Source organism: Oncorhynchus mykiss, chromosome 32 (assembly GCF_013265735.2).
Source record: "Oncorhynchus mykiss isolate Arlee chromosome 32, USDA_OmykA_1.1, whole genome shotgun sequence".
NCBI lineage: Eukaryota > Metazoa > Chordata > Actinopteri > Salmoniformes > Salmonidae > Oncorhynchus > Oncorhynchus mykiss.
Window position 1 is genome coordinate 29351397 of NC_050572.1, and position 25276 is coordinate 29376672.

At 40.1% G+C, this 25276-nt stretch overlaps 1 protein-coding gene and 1 long non-coding RNA gene across 2 annotated transcripts; both read left to right on the plus strand.

Moving 5' to 3' along the window:
- The first annotated feature begins 15030 nt into the window (after window positions 1-15030).
- Window positions 15031-18156, plus strand: LOC118946464. The gene is made up of 7 exons (XM_036970998.1): window positions 15031-15178; window positions 16441-16625; window positions 16812-16885; window positions 17299-17438; window positions 17547-17727; window positions 18041-18063; window positions 18137-18156. The coding sequence occupies exons 1-7, from the start codon at window positions 15115-15117 to the stop codon at window positions 18154-18156; spliced, it is 687 nt and encodes a 228-aa protein (XP_036826893.1). The 5' UTR covers window positions 15031-15114.
- Window positions 18157-18272: 116 nt separating this feature from the next.
- On the plus strand, window positions 18273-24722 carry LOC110488231. The gene is made up of 4 exons (XR_002468369.2): window positions 18273-18916; window positions 19033-19161; window positions 21744-21828; window positions 23407-24722. It is a non-coding gene; the product is annotated as an uncharacterized LOC110488231 (long non-coding RNA).
- The last annotated feature ends 554 nt before the right edge of the window (window positions 24723-25276 follow it).

The window sequence follows — 25276 nt, forward strand, 5'->3', positions numbered from 1 at the left end:
TGTCTGTGTGGGTGGACCATTTCAGATTGTCAGTGATGTGTACACCAAGGAACTTGAAGCTTTTTACCTTCTCTACTGCGGTCCTGTCGATGTGGATAGGGCCGTGCTCCCTTTGCGGTTTCCTGAAGTTCATGATCAGCTCCTACGTTTTGTTGATGTTGAGGGAGAGGTTGTTTTCCTGGCACCACTCCGCCAGGGCCCTCACCTCCTCCCTGTTGGCTGTCTCGTCATTGTTGGTAATCAGGCCTACTACTGTTGTGTTGTCTGCAAACTTGATGATTAAGTCGGAGACGTGCTTGGCCACATAGTCATTGGTGAACAGGGAGTACAGCAGGGGGCTGAGCACGCACCCTTGTGGGGCCCATGTGTTGAGGATCAGCGAGAGCCATAACTGGCATAGGCATAGGCAGCGTGTGAGTTTCAAGTTTGGGGAAGATCATTTTCACCATAAAAATGCATCTCTATAATAACTAATTACATGGCAATCTCATTTACGGTCACTTTTGAGAGCAGTGTTTTCAGCTAACTGATTGCATTTTGGAACATTCACGATTATAGCTTATAATGTGAGAAAATATCCTAATATTTTACCAACATTTTGAGCTAAGCGTTCTGATCTGTTGCATCAGCCTCATTGCTTTTAAAATGTTTTTTGATGCCAGCGGTGTATTAATTTGGGATCTACCGCATCCTACAACTGAAGATTTGTCTCTACTCGGTTTTGGACGTAGATAAGTTTAATACACACTAGTACGGGTTAGTACGGGTTAGAGGGCCTTGTCATTGCGTGTTAGGGTCTGCTCGTGGACTTGACGACTGACCTGTCGTTGAATTTTAGAGCAATGCCTGTTTGATTAGCTTGCCAGGTGTGATTATTGACACTTTCGGACGAGTGTCCTTATATTCCTAAATTTTTTAGTTTTGTTTCATTATTTATTCATTTATCAATTCTTATTTATTATCATTATCATACCTTTTTGTTTTGCAGGGGGTGATGGTTGGGGCAGGGTAGATGGGGTAGCATCAGACACCTGGAAATCGTGTTGATGTTTTGTGCCGTTCCGCTGGTTCCGCTCCGATCATTTCCGTGGGCCCGTTCTCCCCAATTAGGTTCCCACCAGCCTCCTGTGGTGTTTGTGTATGTATGTATGTATGTATGTATGTACAGTATATATATACATGTGTGTGTACATATAAATAGTATTTGTACTTTATTTTTTCTCATCGTTTTGTTATTATGTATGTGTAGATATATTTTAATTTAGTGTAGATTTTTTTATTAGTATTTATTTTATATATATGTAATTTCTATTTATACGTTTTCTCTTTCTATTTTTTGGATTGGGGGGGTACGTTTAATTTAGCAAGAGCCTTGTTCCAATTTCCCAACCCACAATATGTAAATGTACTGCTGTCTGTATCAGTTTCTGATGGTTTATGTTTAGATCTGCATTGCTCTGCAATATAACCTTGAGCTGTTACATCTTGCTTATCGCATGGAGTCAATCCAGGATGGAGCTTAAGTGCGTAATACATTTACATTGCAACTTTTTTTGTTTTGGTTTATTAGATGCTAAATTAACACTTGATTTGCGGGATCCTCCTCAATTCATATGTTAGTAGAAGTTCTAGGATAGTGAGTGGTGAACATACTGTATATTTGGGATTTTATTTTTGTTCTCGTTTGAGGTCACGCCGTGAATTTTTGGCATCAGCCAGACAGTGTGTTCTTTATTTAAATTTGTAATCATTTGTTTCCTATTTGTATATGCTTGTTCAAGGTTGGTTGAGGGGGAGGGTAAATGTTGGGGAAAGTTGGGGGACAGGGTGGCTAGTAAGGGTGCTTGCTGGGGGAGGGGTCAGTGTAAGTGCTACATATGCTGCTCTTGATGGTTTGGTGGGCTTTCATACCTTTTTATTGAGTTGCATGTTATGCAGGTCACCATAGGAACAATAAACGAGAGGAGTGCGGGGCTTACATTTATTTCCTGGAATGTCAAGGGTTTAAATGAACCAGTCAAGAGAGGCAAGGTCCTAGCCCACTTGAAATCACTCTCGTCTGATATTATATTTTTGCAAGAATCCCATCTGAAAAACAATTCTTATAGCAGACTTAAATGTTGGTGGGTGGGTCAAGTGTATCATTCTAGCTTCTCCGCCAAAACGAGAGGCAAAGCAATTCTGGTACAGAAAATAATTCCTTTCTACTGTACATAAAACCCCTATTGCGGATAAAGAAGGTTGCAATGTGATCGCAATAGGAGAGATCCATTCTACTTCTGTAACTTTACTGAATATCTATGGGCAAAAAAATTGATAACCCCACCTTTTTCAAAAGAGTCCTTGTCCTAATTCCAGCTATCTCCCATACTAACCTGGTTATTGGAGGGGACCTTAACTGTGTGCAAGACCAATATTTGGATAGATCCTCTACCCGGCATACCCCTGCCCCCTATTCAAACAAATGTTGAATACCTACATAAAAAAATCTAACTTATTTGATATTTGGAGGATCTCCAACCCTACGTGAAGGGAATAGTCCTTTTATTCTCATGTTCAAAATGTTTATACCCGTATTGACTACTTTTTGGTTGATGCTAAATTACTCCTGGATACCTGTAATGTGAGGTATCATGATATTATCATCTCTGACCACAGTTCACTCACCTCTTCCCTGAGATTGGGTGACATTGTATCAAGCGAGAGTGTCTGGAGGTTGAAAAGTCAGCTCCTCACAGAACCGATATTCTGTGAGCATCTTAAAGACCAAATTACATTTTCCTTTGATACCAACAACAACAAAGAGACTTCCCCAGCAGTATTGTGGGAGGCTGTATCATCTTCTTTAAGGCTGCCAGAAGAAGGTAAAGCAGAGAAAAATGTGTAGAATTGGAGGAACAAATTCACTTACTGGATTGGGAGAATGCTAGTCATCCATCTATGGAGAAACAAAATAAATAACCTCTTTAAAATTGGAATATATTGCAAAATCTTTTCTCTATTCCAAGCAAAAATATTTTGAGTTTAGTGACAAACCGCACAAATGACTTGCCAGACAACTCTAAAAAAGGGAGTGACCAAATGATTTACAAAGTTAAATCTGAAAATGGGGAATTACTCTCTTTCCCCAAGGACATAAATGACAGATTCCATCAGTTTTACGAGACTCTATATACATCTAAAGCAGATTCTAACCCCTTCTCCTTGCCTTGAACCAGGAAGATTCTAACTTCCTGAATGAGAAAATATCTCTCTGAGAAATTCGAGAAACAATTAAATCTCTAAAGAGTGGCAAGACCACGGTCCTCGCTCTACAACAAAGCTTTCTTAGTGTCCAACAAGCTTTCTCTGCCCTTAACCTTGTTCTGAACACCCACAAAACAAAGGTCATGTGGTTTGCTAAGAAGATTTCCCCTCTCCCAACAAGTGTGATTACTACCTCTGAGGGTTTAGAGCTTGAGGTAGTCACCTCATACAAGTACTTGGTAGTATGGCTAGATGCTACACTGTCCGTCTCACAGCACATATCAAAGCTACAGGCTAAAGTTAAATCTAGACTTGGTTTCCTCTATTGTAATCGCTCCTCTTTCCTCCCAGCTGCCAAACTAACCCTTATTCAGATGACCATCCTACCCAAGATAGATTACGGAGACGTAATTTATAGATCGGCAGGTAAGTGTGCTCTCGAGAGGCTAGATGTTCTTTACCATTCGGCCATCAGATTTGCCACCAATGCACCTTATAGGACACATCACTGCACTCTATACTGTTCTGTAAACTGGTCATCTCTGTATACCCGTCGCAAGACCCCCTGGCTGATTCTTATTTATAAAACCCTCTTAGGCCTCACTCCCCCTATCTGAGATATCTACTGCAGCCCTCATCCTCCACATATAGCACCCGTTCTGCAAGTCACATTCTGTTAAAGGTCCCCAAAGCACACACATCCCTGGGTGGCTCGTCTTTTTAGTTCGCTGCAGCTAGCGACTGGAACAAGCTGCAACAAACACTCAAACTAGACAGTTTTATCTCAATCTCTTAATTCAAAGACTCAATCATGGACACTCTTTCTGACAGTTGTGGCTGCTTTGCGTGATGTATTGTTGTATCTACCTTCTTGCCCTTTGTGCTGTTGTCTGTGCCCAATAATGTTTGTACCCTGTACTGCTGCCATGTTGTGTTGCTACCATGTTGTTGTCATGTTGTGTTGCTACCTTGCTGTGTTGTCATGTGTTGCTGCCATGCTATGTTGTTGTCTTAGGCCTCTCTTTATGTAGTGTTGTGTTGTCTCTCACATATGTGTTTTTTCCAATATTTTTATTTAATTTATTTTTATTTTGAATCCCCGTCAGTGCAGGAGGCCTTTTGCCTTTTGGTAGGCCGTCATTGTAAATAAGGATTTCTTCTTAACTGACTTGCCTACTTAAATAAAGGTTAAATACAATAAAATTAATAAATAAAATGAAATAAAATATGGATTCCCTGGTGAATTCTATAAAACATTCAGTAACATTCTCTCTCATGATACACTCTGTGCTGTTACGTTTCGGCTTGATGACGCACCTCTTTTTTTTTTTACCTTAATCCAATATCATTCCTGCTCCCTATTGTGAGGAATCCCTCCTTTGCCCCTCTTACTTTGACAACACCTTTGAGCAATGGTGAGAACTAGGCATCAATACCATAGGGGATCTATATATGGAAGGGACCTTTGCCTCCTTTGATTTGCTGAGGGAAACCTATAATCTTCCCAGAAGTAACTTTTTCAGATATCCACAGATTAGAGACTATGTTAGAAAACATCTTGCTACATTTGGAAATGCTAAACCTTCGATGTTTGATGGATGCATAAAAATCTGTCTATAAGACCCTGTTAAATCTGTCAGCACACCTTCTACAGATACCATTAAGGCAAAATGGGAGGAAGAGCTAGGCACTGACATTTCTGTAGCAGACTGGGAAGATAGTATATGGAGTAGATCCACACCTGCTCCATTAACTCCAGACATCGTCTCACACAATTCAAGGTATTACACAGAATACACTATTCAAAAACTAAGCTGAATAGGATATTTCCTGAGACCTCCCCTATGTGTGATACATGTCATGCTGAGGAGTGTACACTACTCCACTGCTTTGCCCTATGTGTCAGGAATGCGTAAATGGCTTTAAGGGAGTCAGGTGCAGGAGGGCAGATATTGGGTAGCCAACGGAGCCTTTTATTTAGGCGAACCAAAAGCAAACGGCAAAATAAACACAAAATAACAATTTGGGTTAACATAACCCAGCGCAACAGACTAACGTGCGCATAACATGAAACAGAATCAACAATACCACATAAAGACATGGGGTAAACAGAGGGTTAAATACACAACACATAATGAGGGAAATGAGAACCAGGTGTGTGGAAAAACAAGACAAGACAAATGGAAAATGAAAAATGGACCGCCGAGCACCGTCCGAAAAAGGAGAGGCATCGACTTCGGCAGAAGTGCTCTAACTTACATGGTTATTGGTATGGAATTTTTAGGATCCCCGAAGTTCTGGAGACTTCAATTGACTCAGACCTGCTTCTGATCATCGTGGGAGTGTCAGAAACCCTAAACAGATTAACCAACCTCCAAAAACAACTAAACTCTCAGTCTCATTTCGGCAATAAAATGTATGTTGTTGTTTAGGAAAAGGAAGGAAGTTCCATCTAACAACTTATGGCTCAGCGATTTGGCAAACACGCTACACTTGGAAATAATTAGATACTTTCTGAGCAATTTTTACTTTTTTTTTACCCCCTTTTTCTCCCGCTAAACCACTCTCCTAAACACCCGCCTGCTTAACCCGGAAGCCAGCTGTACCAATGTGTTGGAGGAAACACCATTCAACTGACGACCGGTGTCAGCATGCAGGCGTCCGGCCTGTCACAAGGAGTCCCTAGACTGCGATGAGCCAAGTAATGCCCCCCTGGCCAAACCCTCCCCTAACCCGGACGACGCTGGGCCAATTGTGCGCTGCCTTATGGGACTCCCAGGCACGGCCAGGTGTGACACAGCCTGAGATCAAACCCGGGTCTGTAGTATTTTTATTTTTATTCATTAGGGATCCCTATTAGCTGCTGCCAAGACAGCAGCTATTCTTCCTGGGTTTCAAGCACACCAAATCATCGACATTACATATAAGACAAAAGATAAAACAGTGAACTATGTTTGTACATCTTATAACATCCCTAGACCACCACATTTCCTCAACACAAAATGTTCAATACCACCATACAACAGTATCACAATGTGTGCGTATGCATGTGTCTGTACCTTTGTGTGTGTCTCATGTGTTGGTACCTTTGTGTGACGCCTCAAGCACTGCGATGCAGTGCCTTAGACCGCTGTACCACTCGGGAGGCCAATGCCACGGAATTCTAAGCAAATCTTGTCTACTAAATGAACTAGTCTAGCCCACAGCCATATGGCATAGCCATATCAGGTTCTAACATGCTATTCTGATTTATTAGACTGTAGATGTTCCGAAGGTCTGCATCAGTGGCTTGTAGGCTCTGCAGGGGAGCCAGGAGATGCTAAATGTGTTGATGTTAATAAACGGTCAATTACCATGAGACAGGCAGTTATTTGCTTGACAATCACCAGCTGACAAAATGTCATTACCGCCACAGTACTAATTCTGAGCAAAACATTTATCTTCTTTTAAAGACTTATTTTAAATTGCATGTACCCAGTTAAGATCATGTATGTGTCTAATCTGTGATATGTCTCAACAGCTCTGCCCAAGGCTTCACTGACTAAAGATCCAAGAGACAGTCACTCTGACCTGTACTGTGTGATCTCACAGTGACTGGAGCTATCAGTGGTTCAAAGACAGCGGTAACAATAGTGTTCCATTAGTATAGCTTCTGTATCTGACCAGGGTCAGTACTGGTGTGAAGGGAACAGATTCTCTAGACCCACATCTTCATAACCAAGTGACGTGTTTACTCTGACAATAAATGGTGAGTTACTCTCTTGTGTGTGACTTTTTGTCATACAGTTGGACATTGAGTCAATGTTGAGTCAATCATAGACATGTTATGTGTCAGTAGGCTATTCTGCCTCGCTGAATTTTGATCAGTTACTCATCAAGAGGACATATCAGGCAGCAGATTCAAGAGATGTTTTCCTGTTGCATGACAACCTTTCCTAAATTCCAAAAGATAATCGTCCGACATCCACACTGAAGTCCGGCCAAAGGGCAGTATTCACAGGCGATACAGTGACACTGACCTGTACAGTCGAGTCTTCTGGGTGGACAATCTACTGGTACAGACACAGCCAAGGCTCTGACCCAGTTACTATCGCTGGATACTCCTACACAGCCGAGTCAGTGTCTCAGATGGAGGGCAGTACTGGTGCAGAGCTGGGAGTGAGGACCCTGCCTACTACACCCTGTACAGTGATCCAATCCAGATAAATATTAATGGTGAATCTGAAATAAACTATATTTTTTACCAAAACATGAATGGATGATGCATTTTACTTAATTGTATTGTCTACACATGATCCATTTACGGTTCTTAATGTAACCTCAAGCTTTTTGTCATGAATATCTATGAATATATTCAGAATTGTAAAACTGAGATAATTGTGTGTGTTGTGTTCGTACAGTCAGACCCAATGCTGTTGTGACCTTGTAGTCTGACTGGACCCAGATATTCAGTGGAGAGATAGTCATTATTAGATGTAAGAGACTGGGAGTATACGTGGTATAAGGACAGGATGTCCGGCTACTCCAGTACAGCGCCCTAGTACAGAATCAGTTCTGCCAAAATGACTGACAGAGGTTCAAGCCCTGGAGACTCAGTGATTGAGCTGTGGAGTTAAAGAGTTATTTACAGGCTGGAGATTCTTCTGGAACAAGATTGTTCCCTACAGAAAATAATAACCTCTTGAGCCCCTATATGACATAAGTAATGGGCATGCAGGGAGATTCTACACTATTATCCCTGCTGGTTCTACTCACAAAGGAGGGTATGTGTGTGTAGCTGGGAGAGGCAAATAGCAAACTTCAGTTTCTCTAGTCAGGAGGTAAGCGTCTATGGTTCTGTCTGTCTGCCTGCCTGCTTGTCTATCTCACACTACTGTATCTCAGTTGAAACTCTGACCAAGTATGTCTTTGTATTAGATATGCATCCTCCTTAAGTTTCTTTTACCACAAGTCCCAACAAAACCCAGCATTTTGCATGGAAATCTCTCACATTGAGCTCTGAGGAGAAGGGGAACGCTACTGGATGGAGACTGAAAAGGTACAGACAGAGGATACCTGTCAATGTCTGTCTGACCATAACAAGGGGTCAGTAACAGGGTCCACATGTACCATCAGCTACACACTTGAAGGGGACAGTGGAGTAATACTGGCGTGAATCTGGAACAGGAGAGTACAGTACTGCTGTCAACATCACATTGCATGGTATGACTGTTGTACTCCATGACAATTGTAATTGTAGAGTTCAATGCATTATGAGACACAAGCTCAAACAAAATTGTTCAATTGTGTGTGATGTCTGTCTATGACGTCTACAGTGATGTTGATTAATGCATGCCGATTTACAGTGTAAATATGTTTTTGCTGCGATCCGGGAGACGGAGGGAGAATCTACTACTATGCGCTGTGGATTTAGATATCAGGACTGAGTACTACAAAGACGGATTACGCATCAAGAATGAGACCAACGGAGAATTTAACTATCCCCATAGTGGCATAATCAGGCAGGTGAAAGCTCCTATAAGTGTATGTCTAATGAAGGAGAATAACTAGAGAGCTGGGTGACAGTTGGAGGTGAGAGAACCTATTTGACCACTTGTTATCTTTTCATAATGTCTTTGATAGTCTAATATTTGTTATGTTAGTGTTAACAAGCATAGGTTTGGAGGTGCAGCCTTTGCCAGTCAGTTGTCAAGATATTTATTCTATATTTTATCTACAGCAATGTGTCCACTTCAATAAATTATATTTATTCTCTATTTCATATACATTTTTCTTTGAGTATTGGTCTGATGTTTTGCGGTCCTTAAAGTCTCATCAGTCCCAGCTTTTGGATCGTCTTCATCAGTCCCAGTTGTGGGTCTTGTGGCCACCTGTGTTTTACTGGTCATTCTACTGATACTGCTGTGTTCATATAAATATGACAAAAGTGAGACCTTTACTAGAATTCAGATGTGCTAGCACTACTTAAAGACTTCTCTGGAATGGGGTACTTTTTTTGGTATTCCAAAAAAATGACCGTAGCAACAATGTTTTTAATTCATGGTGCTCTTATTATTTTTAAAAGCTGACAATGCTTGCCATGCTTTAAAAATAGTTTGAAATGTCCAAACAAACTCCATGTGGTGATTTGTTGAGGATACTTGAGGGGGATGGAGGGACACCCCTTCAGAGGAGGAGCATGAGAAAACGAGGAACATTCATGTTTTTATGCATGCACACACACCCACGCAGTTATGCACACAGGCACGCAGCCAGGTATACACACACACACACACACACACACACACGCACACGCACACACACACACACACACACACACACACACACACACACACACACACGCACACACACACACACACACACACACACATGCATGCATGCGGCTATGCACACACATGCAGCCATGTCAACACACACAATAACAGCTTGTACATTAAAGATTTTAAACTTATTTTATAAGCTATATTTTATTGAATTGTGGATTAATCATGGTTTGATTGTGTTGAACTATAAGCTTGTTAATATGCTATGCTATGTTTATATGCTATTCTCAGTTTTTTCCATTGTGGTCTGAGAGGCATTTGAGAAGAAGTCAGTTACAGTTCATACGATGTTTGATATTATCAGATGTGTGGAAGGCTGATGACTCCGGGTTGGTTGCCTCTGACAATGGCACTTGCCAATATCCCTTACAGAGGTCGGGTATAGTGAGGTACTTGTGTGCTCAATATGTTTCACCCTGATTGGTTTCACCTGTCTTCATCCTTGTCTCTACACCCCCTCCAGGTGTCGCCCATCTTCCCATTGTCCCCTGTGTATTTATACCTGTGTTCTCTGTTTGCCTGTAGCCAGTTCATCTTGTCTTGTCAGGTCTTACCAGCATTCTTTCCCACCTTTCTGTTTCTCTAATTCTGTTTCCTATTTTTTTCCGGTTCTGCCCTGCTTGCCGTCCTGAACCTGACTCTGACCTGATCACGAACCTCTGCCGGCCCTCGACCTGCCCTTTGCCTGCCCCGTGTTTCTAATAAATCACTTGAGAACTGTACTATCCGGCTCCCGTGTCTGCATCTGGGTCATATCTTGAGTCATGATACAATAAGCTTAGTAATATCATCCTTTCTAAGCAGCATAGGGTAGAGGTAAAATGTTGAAATGGAGATTTCATCCTGACCCCCATACAAAACCTAGGCATGATGTGGAGTGTTTGGTTTCAGTCTTTTTTAAATGTATTTCATTTATTGTTACCTAAACCCAACCTTTTCGCGGTTCTTGCATCAAAAATTGCATCAAAATTCAACGTCTGTGGTAAGCGAGATAAATAAATAAAAACATGGACACTGAGAACCCTGTAGAGGCTCTTCAAGGACCACGGTATAGGTACTGTATATAGCAGACAAGTTGGGTAAGATATTAATCACATTCTTCCACTGGGCGGCACTAACTGCATACAGATAGCCAATAGATTGCGGGCAGCTAGAATGGAAACATAGTTTTTTATAGTTGAAAATCAACAGAAAGTCTGCACCCAATGTATTACTAACCTGTGAGTAATATGATGTTCATTTGGTCATGCGTTGGTTAATACAATCCCAGCCTTGAAACGTTTTGTGGCCATGGAAGAAAATTCAAGATTACAGGTACTGTACCTCACTTGTGTTGTTGATTATTAGTGTTGTGTTGGATAGTCAATCACTCAGCTCAATCATAGTCAAGCATTTGGCATTTCATCATAGTGGTCTCTGACTTGTGGCCAGACTCGCTCAGGTGTAACAAAGTTAAACTTGAGCCTTTTTTTCAATGGTGAATTGAATGTCATTGAGAAAACAGAAAAGTGTCATAATCAAAACATTTTGGAAACATCCCATTCTGAAATTAAAAGTAATCCAATGAGTAATCATCAATTTCTAAAGTATCTGTAATCTGATTACAATATTTTAGCAGGTAACTGATTACAGTTACATTTTTTTTGTAATCAGTTACTCCCCAACCCTGGTCTTATTCATAGTTTTATTTTCAGGTTGATGAATTGCATCCCACAGGGTTTGCCATTACGCAACAGTGTGTAAATCGTTCCAACATGACAAGTCATTTGGGTGGGTACAAGGACCTAATAACAGTAAGCAAAGGCTCCAAGGCTTTGCGACAGCAAATACAACCTATTATAGATGGATTAAAAAGCAATTTTACATACTGGTGACAAGCTACATACGTCAAAAACTTTCTTTGTGTCCTCCTTTGCCACACAACTCCCTTCCCCTTTGAAGCACAATTATAAGAATAGGTTAGGCAAAAACTAACGTCAAGGTGATGTTTTGTTTGTGTATAAACAGATCCTAATCAATGACAACATTTGAAATTGAGTTATCAAGAGGTTTATGTTCAATATAAAAGAGCTGCATCATAACCAAAGATATTAAAACATTTTGATTGAGATACTGAAAAAGCTGATTTTAGAATGATTTAGAATGATTTAGAAAATCCCTTTTCTGTTTTAGTCTAACTGAGAAAACACAAAATCAGAGTACAGTGTTGGAAAAACACCTATTTGGTTAGCCTTCTCAAGTCTCAATTGCATGCCTTCCTCTCTCCTCTGTTTAAAATGTTATTTAATAATGCTATCCGTACGCTAACACAACTAGTTAGCTATTCCAATAATAAGCAAGTTCTGTCTGACTGGCATCATAACAGAAGAATGGGATAAATGATGCTTTTAATCATCATTTTTATCTCGGTAGGCTTTTTATTTGAGAGAAACGGTGGTGTAGTTGACCCTGGTCAGTAAATCAACTGCTCTTCCCTCTGCCAGCCTCTAGCTGACTCGACAGTTAACCTGTCTACTTCTGGTGAATCTTTCATTTCTACAATTGACTATCTGTGATGTGCTAGATGTCTTGCTTAAGATGTATGTATAACAAATCCACTGGAGCTGATATGCTTGATCCATTGATTATGATTATATCTGGTACTATCCCCAAGGTTTGGAAGGCAGCCCATGTACTCCCCCTTCACAAAGGTGGTGATCCTTGTGACCTAAATCATTATCAGTCTAACACTCTTGCCTAGCTAAACTATTAGAATCCTTGATCAATTCTCACTTAAGATCTTTCTTATCTTTGAAATGTATTCTAAATGTCCATTAGTCAGGTTTTAGACCAGGTCATAGCACTATCTCTGCTGCATCCCTAGTTATAAATGAGGTGGTTAACTGTATGGATAAAAGGCATCATTGTGCTGCCCTCTTCATTGACCTGTCAAAGGCTTTCGATACTGTTGATCACTCACTGCTAATTCAGAGGCTTTCCTCAATTGGCCTAGACCAGGCTGCATGTAACTGGTTTAAAAATTGTGTCCATATTGATTGTGTCCCTGCTTCCAAATATCTGGGCATCTGGATAGATGAAAAGCTGTATTTTAATAACGATACTGAGGAGTTTGTAAAGAAGCTGAGCTCTTCTATGGTGCAGTGGTTAAGGGCGCTGTACTGCAGCGCCAGCTGTGCCATCAGAGTCCTGGGTTCACGCCCAGGCTTTGTCGTAACCGGCCGCAACCAGGAGGTCCGTGGGGCGACGCACAATTGGCCTAGCGTCGCCCGGGTTAGGGAGGGCTTGGTCGGTAGGGGTGTCCTTGTCTCATCGCGCACCAGCGACTCCTGTGGCGGGCTGGGCGCAGTGTACGGCTGGCTTCCTGGTTGGATGTGCGCTGTGTTAAAGAAGCAGCGGCTTGGTTGGTTGTGTATCGGAGGACGCATGTCTCTCCCGAGCCCGTACGGGAGTTGTAGCGATGAGACAAGATAGTAGCTACTACACAATTGGATACTACGAAATTGGGGAGAAAAAGGGGTAAAAATTATTTTTTTAAATAGTTGAAAGCAGATTATTCACACTCTAAAAATAAAAGGTTTTTGGAGTATCATTTAGGGGTTCTTCACATTCTTCACATCTTCAAAGAACCGATTTTAATCGATCCTCGAGGAAGATTATTATTAATAATAATAATGCATAATAACAATAACACAATATTTTAGTTGTCAGTGATTATTATGATTTTAGAGGCTAAGCAAATATGAGGTAAACTCCCAGCAGAGCCCCAAATGCAATGGGAATACCCTCTTGCGTGTTGATGTTAATGTGTTGACGTTCTACGTATCCACAGCCAGAATGATTTTGCAGTGCATGGTGATCTAACAGGTAGCCTGTTATATTCATCAGAGGTGTAGGGAGGGTGAAGTCTGAGAATTAAAAAAATAGTAATTATAAAGATGATTAACAAAACATGCACACAGCAGCATTCATAACTTGTTTTTTTTGTGGTAAATGTGAATGATTTTGTTTTTTTATATAATGGTTTTCATACTCATACCTTGTCCAGAATGTAGAGGCCTATGGAATTTTCATTGAAGATGTAAGGGAGGAGGATGGTACATGTGATCTGCTTAACATGCCAATACCAATTGACATACCTTTGTGTGCCCCCTTGTCTGCATACCTGCAGACACAGACACAAAGTGAGTAGTTCTGCACCCAATACGGCTAGCCTTCAACATATGCTTATAGCCTACATATTCTTACCTCTTTCTTGATTGATATCCATTGAATTGTGTCCATTTTCTGTTTTAGAAAGATTTGCACAAATATGTATAGATGGTATTATAAAACAACATCAATTTAGATCACACAAGGGACAAACCTTACCTTAAATTGAGGAGATCTTAAAATGTTTCAGTTAAGTGACTGCACCAGCTATCGTTCTAAATTCAAATGTTTCATTTGGGCAGTTAGGTTCCTGCAAGACTAAGGAGGGTGGTCGATGAACCCCATCTCCTATGGGGTTCTTGGAAGAACCTTTTGGTGGCAATTTTCAGTACCAAGAACCCTTAGATTCTTGAAGAACTTTGAGGATCTTAAGAAGAACCCTTGTTGAACCCCTAATTATTTGAGTTAATCGGTCCTAGACTATGGCAACATCCTCTATATGAACGCAGCTGCCACTTCATTAAAGCGCTTTATTACGGGCGACAATTTTTGTACTCATCACTGCATTCTCTACCAGAAAGTTGGTTGGCCCTCTTTGATGTCACGTAGGTTGATACAAACTATGTTTTCGTGTATAAAGCCCTTTTTCAAAAGGTCTCACTCTACCTAACATCCTTATTAAACTTTAGACATACGAGTTACCACACCCTGTCTCAGGGATGTCTAACTGGGAATTACTTTGGTCTCTACTGAGTTAGGTAAATCAGCTTTTAGTTTTTGTTGCACCTTATTTGTGGAACAATCTTCAAAATGTTGTTAAAAGTGATGTTCTGGTGCCTCTAGGGTAATTCAGAAAGCTGATTGAGGACCTTTTTACTGATGAATGTGTTTGTTTTTTACGACCATGTTTTTGTTCCTGCTTGCATTTTTGAATTTATGTTTTAAAGTGTGTATTCTCAGTCATTTATGTAATTCAGGGCTCATCTGTAAATGACACCTTGGTCTCAGTATGACTCCCAGATCAAATAATTGTTAAATAAATTGCAGCCCAGCCAACGATTTACACAAGTGTCAGGACAAATATAGATATGATTTTTTTTTCTGATCCAATTCAGTGTATTGTGTGTACAGGTCAAACAAATGTGCCTTGATGCTATATCTCAAGAATCACAGAAGCAAACAGAGTTGAGGTATGATTCACCTCTCACTCAGTTTTATCCCGGCCCAGCCTCAGATCCACGTGGCAATTGAGTTAGGTTAACCCATATAAAAGGGTACCTCACCCTGCAGATGACAAATTCCACTCATCATTGAAAAGTCCATACTTGAGAAGTTAAATAGTTTGTATAATACATTTGGTTGAATTTGTTTAAATAGCCTGATTTTAATCATCAAGATGGTACGACCTTCGACTAACCTTTTGAGGACTACACAATGCATTTTAGTATTTGCCATCTCAGGTAAGAAAACTCATTCAGTTAAGTAAATACAACATTATTGTTGCTTTATGGAAAAAGGAAGGAGAAATGTTTCTGTAGCTTGAAGTTGGAAAAATGTCACACTTGACTTGCCCTAACATAAAATGTATCAACCCCTACAAAAGAATGGACTGGTGATTGTCTTGGTGTTGATTCAGGTATATTTGACTGATTTTAAGTGGGAAAAGATGGCCTACTTTCTGTGACTTGAAAATACAATTATTTTGAAACATATCCATAATTCAATTCAATCTACTTTGGTTTGGTTAATTTGAGCTAAAAGGACAATGGTCCTTGTATACTGTAGTCTTAGTCCCAACCCTAAATGCCTTGCATATTAATGACAGTGATGGAATCGCTCGAGTGTTCTCTACACTCAGATCTCCATGAGTTGATCATCCCACAACAACTAATTAGCAAAGTCAATCTAAGTCCAAACACTTTTGAGAGGGGTATTGTTCTTCAATTGATGTCTGATGCGAATATAGTAATCTAAGCTAAAGAGTAATGAGGATAGAGTAATCCGGTACACATTGAATTCTATGTCGGGCATAAATGAGTGTTTGAATAGGAAAGTTTCCTTTTATGACCTCTACAGGCCTGAATGTTAAATAAAATAAAATTTAACTTTACGGGTTGTACGTGTCCTTTTACAGGTAGGAATGTGACACAATATACAGTATCCCCAGAAAAGGGGATAAAACTATACAGCCAACGGCTAACTCTATGTGTGTGTACAGATGTAGGATCTTAATCTCTTTTGCTGCTGAGAATTTTCCTGCACTTTTACTTTCCTGACTTTATTGTCTCCACAAGTCAATTTTATTGCAGCATCATGTACACGTTTAAAGTGGCGTTTAAATACAGTAGACAACAAATGGACAATACAAAAATCATAACAGTTACATACACAGCAGGAAATGCAAACTTGTCATGTCTTCAAGATTTTAAAAGGCTTCTAAAAGTGTGTAATTGATCTAGCTGATTTGCCCTCACATAAAATGTATCAACCCCAACAGGAAGTGTCCATTTAATTGTAATACGTTTAATAATTCACATTTCCTATTGCTGCAGGATTATTTTCTTGCTGTAGCAAACTGGCTCAAATTAAGACTTGACATCTATCTGTTAGCACTTTAGGCTCCCTCAAATATCCTCTGACTCCCAACATGAAAGTTTGTCCACCTTACACTTTAGCCTTAATTTATCCACTTGAGTAAGGTGTATCTTTTTGCTTCTCACAGGTGCCCTGTGTGCCAGCTTCTTTCGAGTGCCCCGTTCAGTCACCCCAGCGGGTATGAGCACCACCCCCACAGCAAAAATGGCCTACCAGATCTGCTTGGAGATCATCAATCGTGTCTTCAATGACTCCCTGTTGAGTCCAAATTCTAAGGACTACAAGAAAATGTATGACGAGGTCAACCAATTGGTAAGCTTGAGAACCATGCCTTGAATTAAACAATACCACTATACCACAGCAAGGACCTATGGGCTGTTCTGGCCTTGTCCAAGGCTGACTTACTTACTTACAGCAATTATAACAGCAGGAATGATCTCTGAATGGGATGGTCTCATGACAATGAGGGAAATGGTGGACTAATGTAGTATTTTGCAGCTTGCTGAAGTCTATGGGTGTCGTACGTGCTCAACAGGATCCGTTTATGAGGGCATTGCAACAATGACTTTCAGGTACAGTAAGCTTGGCTGAGTCATCTGGATCCTCAATCTGCTTTTAAGAGGATGTGTCACTAAAGTATAAACACTGTATTCATATCTGTCCTTGACTTAGATAGAAACGTTAAATTATGACTTGGAATGACATGTCTCGTCTAAACTACATAATCTCATAAAAATTATAGCTTCAATGACGCAATATCCTTAATGTTACATTTTGGTGGGTTAGGGTAGAGACATATCAAACTTTGAAACAAAACAAAAACATTGAAAATGGCTGTGCCTCACGCAGGGCCAAACTTATGATATTCTGGTTTGCAAGCCGTGTTTAATGCCCGCAATCCACCGGATCAAGGTTGGGTGTTGGATTTGTTATTATACTGTATTATCTTTAACTTTCTTAATTTTCTGAATCTTATCTTTCACAGTCATGGATCAGTGATAGCAAACGCTACCATAGTTTTCTACACAGAGGGTATCAATCAATGGGTGGTCAAGTATCTCTTCCTGAAACATATCAAAGACAATCCTTCTGCCGTTCTCCAGATAAATTCAAATTATACCGAATGTAAGACATACAAATATACCAATTGTATTTTTACATAATGTAATATTTATTGATTCATTACTCTGATTGAATGTTTTACCTGAGTGAGTTCCTCTTTTCTCTGTTCAGTTCAAGCAACACCAGTACCAGCCGTGGTTCCAAACATAACCATCCCCACCACACCTGCTAAAATCATAACAAATACGACTCCCATGTCTACAACCACTACTACTAACCAGCCAACAACCACTACTACTAACCAGCCAACAAACACTACTACTAAACAGCCAACAACCACTACTACTAAACAGCCAACAACCACTACTACTAAACAGCCAACAACCACTACTACTAAACAGCCAACAACCACTACTACTAAACAGCCAACAACCACTACTACTAAACAGCCAACAACCACTACTACTAACCAGCCAACAACCACTACTACTAAACAGCCAACAACCACTACTACTAATCAGCCAACAACCACTACTACTAAACAGCCAACAACCACTACTACTAAACAGCCAACAACCACTACTACTAAACAGCCAACAACCACTACTACTAACCAGCCAACAACCACTACTACTAAACAGCCAACAACCACTACTACTAAACAGCCAACAACCACTACTACTAACCAGCCAACAAACACTACTACTAAACAGCCAACAACCACTACTACTAAACAGCCAACAATCACTACTACTAATCAGCCAACAACCACTACTACTAAACAGCCAACAACCACTACTACTAAACAGCCAACAACCACTACTACTAAACAGCCAACAACCACTACTACTAACCAGCCAACAACCACTACTACTAAACAGCCAACAACCACTACTACTAAACAGCCAACAACCACTACTACTAACCAGCCAACAACCACTACTACTAAACAGCCAACAACCACTACTACTAAACAGCCAACAACCACTACTATTAAACAGCCAACAACCACTACTACTAAACAGCCAACAACCACTACTACTAAACAGCCAACAACCACTCCATTGGCTACAACTACGAAAGATCCCTCATTTGACAAAACCAAAGAAGGTCCAATTGGTGTTGCAACCGTCTCTACCACTATAGGCAGTGGGAAGAGAAACGATAGTGCACGCAGTACATCCAGTGCTACATCTACTTTATCTTCAGTGATAACCGATGGCTCAGGAGGAAACAACAGGACCAATACAACTTTTCCACCAACCACAAGTCATGGTGCCAGTACTTCACCTGGGAGGGTGGACTCAGCAAAAACCAGTAAGAGATCAACCACCTCCCCATCTGGCGGTTCTACTAAACGTCCCCTGAAGCCTTCCACCAGGCCTCAGTCAAGCACCACAACTAAATCTAGCACAACTGCCAACGTTGCTTCCGGGGGTAATGGTGGTGGTTTCAGAGACTGGGTACCGGGATGGGCCATTGCTCTGTTGGTGTTAGCCGCTGTCATCCTGCTACTCCTCATTATCATCTTCATCATGATGGTGAGTAACCTGCATGGTATTTTGTGTCCATTCGGAAACAAACATTTTGTGATACTTTAACGCAAACAGTTTTCCGCAATGTCTGATAGCTTTCTTATACGTTGCTCTCTCAACAGGTGGTGCGTTGGTGCTGTAAAAGGTCAAAAGATGAAAAAAAGAGCACCCCCAACATCGGCTCTTTCCCCGGACATGTCTCCCATGGCCCCCAGCCGGAGCAACCCAATGGAAAGACCTTTGAGACCATTGTAAGAATACCTTTAAACATGAAATCTGATCATCTGATCATGCACTTATAGTGGTCTACCTCAACATAGCCTTTATCTGCCATTGGCGCTGGAAATGTTGAATATTACAGCAGCTAATATTACTAATACCACATTTAGTACAATACAGTGCCTTGCACTACAATACAATGCCTTTCATCCCCCTTGGCGTTTTTCATATTTTGTTGCATTACAACCTGTAATTTAAATAGATTTTTATTTGGATTTCATGTAATGGACATACACAAAATAGTCCAAATTGTTGAAGTGAAATTTAAAAAATGACTTATTTCAGACAATTCTAAAGAATTTAAAACGGAAAAGTGGTGCGTGCATATGTATTCACCCCTTTTGCTACGAAGCCCCTAAATAAGATCTGGTGCAACCAATTACCTTCAGAAGTCACATAATTAGTTAAATAAAGTCCACCTGTGTGCAATCTAAGTGTCACATGATCTGTCACATGATCTCAGTATATCTAAACCTGTTCTGAAAGGTGTGCAACACTACTAAGCAATGGGCACCACGAAGCAAGCGGCACCATGAAGACCAAGAAGCTCTCCAAACAGGTCAGGGACAAAGTTGTGGAAAAGTACAGATCAGGGTAGGGTTATAAAAAACGATCAGAAACTTTGAACACCACTTTGGAGCACCATTAAATCCATTAGTAAAAAAATTGAAGGAATATGGCATCACAACAAACCTGTCAAGAGATGGCTGCCCACCAAAATTCGCAGACTAGGCAAGGAAGGCATTAATCAGAGAGGCAACAAAGAGACCAAAGATAACCCCGAAGGAGCTGCAAAGCTCCACAGCAGAGATTGGAGTATCTGTTCATAGTATCTGTTCATAGGACCACAATTGGCCTAGCGTCGTCCGGGTTAGGGAAGGTTTGGCCGGTAGGGATATCCTTGTCTCATCGCGCACTAGCGACTCCTATGGCGGGCCGGGCACAGTGCACGCTAACCAGGTCGCCAGGTGCACTGTGTTTCCATCCGACACATTGGTGCGGCTGGCTTCCGGGTTGGATGCGCGCTGTGTTAAGAAGCAGTGCGGCTTGGTTGGGTTGTGTTTCGGAGGACGCATGGCTTTCGACCTTCATCTTTCCCGAGCCCGTACGGGAGTTGTAGCGATGAGACAAGATAGTAACTACTAACAATTGGATACCATGAAATTGGGGAGAAAAGGGGCTAAAATTCAACAACAATTTTTTTTTAGCTTTTTGGCCATCAAGGAAAACGCTAAGTCTGGCGCAAAAACAACACCTATCATCACCCTGAGAACACCATCCACACAGTGAAGCAGGGTGGTGGCAGCATCATGCTGTGGGGAGGTTTTTCTTCTGCAGGGACTGGGAAACTGGTCAGAATTGAAGGAATGATGGATGGCACTCAATACAGGGAAATTCTTGAGGGAAACCTGTTTCAGTCTTCATGAGATTTGAGACTGGGACGGAGGTTCACCTTCACCTTCCAGCAGGACAATGAGTCTAAGCATACGGCTAAAGCAACACTTGAGTGGTTTAAGGGGAAACATTTAAACGTCTTGGAATGGCATAGTCAAACTCCAGACCTCAATCCAATTAAGAATCTGTGGTATGACTTAAAGAGTGTTGTACACCAATGGAACCCATCCAACTTGAAGGAGCTGGAGCAGTTTTGCCTTGAAGAATGGGCAAACATCCCAGTGGCTAGATGTGCCAAGCTTATAGAGACATACCCCAAGAGACTTGCAGCTGTAATTGCTGCAAAAGGTTGCTCTACAAAGTATTGACTCTGGGGTGGTGAATAGTTATGCATGCACAAGTTTTCGTTTTTTTTGTCGTATTTCTTGTTTGTTTCACAAGAAAAAATATTTTGCATCTTCAAAGTGTTGTGCATGTTGTGTGAATCAAATGATATAAACCCCCCCCCAAAAAAATCAATTTTAATTCCAGGTTGTAAGGCAACAAAATAGGAAAAATACCAAGGGGGGTGAATACTTTCGCAAGCCACTGTACAATACAAATGAATCAAATTGGCCTGGCCCCCTCTGTACATTTGATGATACTTAATATGATCAACAACAAAAGAATAGGAACAATAATACTTTTGATAATCTACAATCCAGCTTCCTCTTTAATCTTAGTGGCCTTCCTTTTGGCCTTCGGTCTTCCTTTGGGGCTATCTCTGAGTAAAGTATGTTATCAAAGCACTCTAGTGTCCGGATGTAAGAACTCAAGTGCATCTTGATGTCAAAAGCTATGGTTATCTGTAATAGCAACAAATAGAAAGAACCATATAGTGGGGGAAACAATGTGGCATACCTCTACAAAACCACATCACGGCAACAGCTGCAAATTGAAAAGCCAGAGTGAAAGACTTTAAACCAAATATTTGAATTACTGTGAGTGTTAAGTGTATTGGACTAACAATGCTGAATGGATTTCATGAACTTCACCTACATCATTTTGCATACGTTTAGTGAGGATGGGATAATCTGACAATAGACATTAGAGGAAGGGTTGTTTTGAAAGGAAGTTCTGAAATGAATGCATCTGTCTGATACTGAGTTATATCTCTCAGCAGGATGAGCCCCGAAAGAAGAATAAAACAGGCATGTACATAGTGAACCCCTGAGCAGGAAGATGTGGAGGTGACATACCAACAGGTACCTAAATCCAACACAGCTCCTGATTGGTGATGTTAACAGACCCACAATCTAAGACCTTTCCGGATTGGTTGTGAATTTTATGTCACTAAAATATGGCTTAAAATATCATTGACCTGTGACATGCAAATAACATATTGCTCAGGATTGTTGTGACAGCCACATTTTGCGTGTTCAAGTTCAGGTACATATGGATACTTGATTGAATGATGTCTGCAGGTTCCACCTATTGACAGTATCCATATCCCATTGTCCCAATCTACTGCTTTTCCCAGTTGTCATCATAGCATCAAGAATAATGTTCCAAGACACTTGCAAAACACAAAGAGCAGTAACGAAAGGACTGAGAAAGAAGGAAGGGCCAGAAAACTTTGGGCTCAAGTGCTTACCACAGGGACAAATGGGTAGAGCGAGCCCTTTCAGCTTAAACAAATGTAACCAAGCCACACAGTACACAGCCATATAATCCAAATAATAGGAGAGAAGCGTAATGCAAACAAATGCATTCAGCTTTGCTCTTTGCTGTTGTTATTAATGCATATCAAGTCAACCTCATAATACTGCTCTTTAATGGCTTTTACATACGCAGCAGGTTACACACAAGCAGAGCACACACACACACACATTCAACTATTTAAAATACACTACACAGCGGAGAGAGTTACAGGACATAGTCAGGTAATCACATTGCAGGAATTTATGCAAATAATTTGCAGCACAAAAATGAAATACACGTGTTTTCATTGTGTTGAGTGTCACGTGCACATTGATGGAATGATAGAACACATTCAATCTAATTTGCAATCTGTAGCTTAGTTTTGTTGACATCCAATTGGCCTGCTATGGCCAAAGAGGAGTCCAATTAGAACAGTTGGTCTTTCCTATTTGATATCAGATTATGTTGGATCAGTACCCAGCTTGTCCATTCACAGCAACGCCCTACAATCTTTTATGCCACTATATGTCACTCTTACAAAAGCTTATAAGGGATACTTCCTGTGAATGGCACCCAGCACCATTGTTGTGTTGGTGATTGATACCCCTGTACTTACTTTGGTAGTAAAGGCGGCAGATTGACTCACACCTGCATTCTAGTGGCCCTGCCCAGTGCATGCCAATCATATTCATAATATCCTTAAATGTAATGGATATATCTTGTATGGGAAGAAGCCTATACAATGCTGCCTCTCCCCACCTCCCATTGTGAGTCATTCATTGGCCAATCTGTTCCCATATGAGGCTCAATCGAAATGAGTCATTATTTTTGACGAATGGCAAAAAAACATTGATTGATTGTCCACCTTGTGTGTGTGGTTTGAATAACCTGTCATTTTCAGTGTAAATGACCAGTAAATTGGGTTCAATGAGAATATGTAATATTGACATGAACAAGCAATTAAATTATTGTGAGAATCAACAGTAGGGCCTTGGTTCCATACTATGGGGGAGAATGTTTATTAATAGGTCTGGTCAAGCCAAACCCCCTTGAACAATATTACTATGTTCTTGCTTGATCAAGAAAATAATAATCTATCTGATATGACAGATATTAATGATAATCGTTATTTATTTTTTCAGGCAAACTCTGGTCAACAGAACAAAAGCAGATAAGGATGAGCTACAAGCAAAATCAAATCACAGCCCCTGTAGATATGTATAGTTTATCAGGAATTTAGTATGTTATATTTTAAGAATGAAAATGATCGGAATGAATGGTTTCATACTTTTTTATTTATTACACTTTTGTTTGTGCATAAATATTGGGCAACCTTGCTAGTATTTGTATTACTCTATGTGACGTCATCATCTTTGACCCTGTTATCAAGGCAAACAGCATCTTTATTACATTCTGACTTGTCCATTGGTACAAAACAATATTGGTACACACATCTCAGATGTTTTGCTTTGCATCTTATGTACCTGTTCAGTTGTATAATGTTAAAGATTATTGTTAAAAAATATATGTAAAAATCAGAGTGCATTTCTTAATTGGTCAGATATTTGAATAGGGAGTTTACACTAATAATGTGATAACTTGCAAAATGGAAATGAATCCTAACTTGACTTGAGATCCCATTGATGTCAATGGAAGATTTGCAAAAACTCAAGTTACATGCACAGATCTTAAGTTAGTTTTGGGAGTTGAGCACTACACATCATTAGTGTCCTTGATTTCTGTGTATTGAGTTTGTGTCACATCATGTTATATACAGTTTAATAGAAGACTTCTTTGAAGTGTCCTCATTAAAGTGACAGTTCACTCCAACATCAAAGTTGCTATTTTTCTACCTTAAAAGTAGTTTCATGTAGAAATAACTACATGCTTCAAGTAATCTAATCTGAAGTCATTCAAAATGCATGCAATCCCAAGTATCCTTTGAGTTACATGAAATTTGGTTTAGGCTTTATTGATTTACAGAAATAGGATGTGGGCTGGTACAAAGTAGATTCATTAATGAAAATGCATTCAACCGCTTACCTCTGTCCGTGTAATCTACACACCCCACCCTTAAAGGAAGGATACGCCTTTTAAATGGCAACTTCATATTTATTTGAACCCAATGCAAATACCATTAACATTATGTAAGCAGACAGGTTGTTTAGCATTTGTGTGGTATGTGAGTAATGTGTGAATGACACGATGCTCCAAGAAAATTATATATCTCTCCATCCATCTCACTGTAAGATGCAAGTGTCGTGGAGGTGGTTGGATGAAGTACTTTGAAACATGAACTATCTTTGCATGATGAACCTGGCTGAGATCTGAAAACCTGTGCTTAGTATTTATTTTTAATCATTATTAAATATTAAATTAAGATTAATGCTTTATTAAACATTGTGGCGTGTTTTGTTTTGTCTTGCAATGCATTTATTTTTACTCAAATAAAATATATGAAAACCAAATATGTACTTAATGCTTTAGCTCAGCAGGCTAACCGTCTGTTGGAGTGCAGACATTCAAAACGAGGTTCAAACCCAGTTGGTATTATAGGTGTATATACTTTATATATCCGGAATAAGAAGGATATATATATATAAACTGTACATAAATATAATAAACCTGTTAAAATCCTCCTTTACAACCATGAACACCAAATCCACATTGTGCTGGTGCATTATGAGTTGTAAAGTACAGAGTCAATACACGATTGGGAAAGTAAACAGTCTACAGAATAAAACAGTCCTTCAGACCATAATCCCTCTAAGCTTTACACAAATAATCAGGTGTGTTAAGCTGAGCTCTTCCTGTTGTACATGCTCCCAGTGTGATTGAAATCAGATGGTTTTGAGGAAACCTCATAAAAACCCTCAACCAGAACCGTGTAATCCATCTAATATATTTCTATTCCATTTTTTGTTCCATACACGTTACAAACAGCAAAGTTAAAAACTACGAACGCACATACAAAACTTGATATGCCTATTTTGGCCCAATCATTGAGAATTC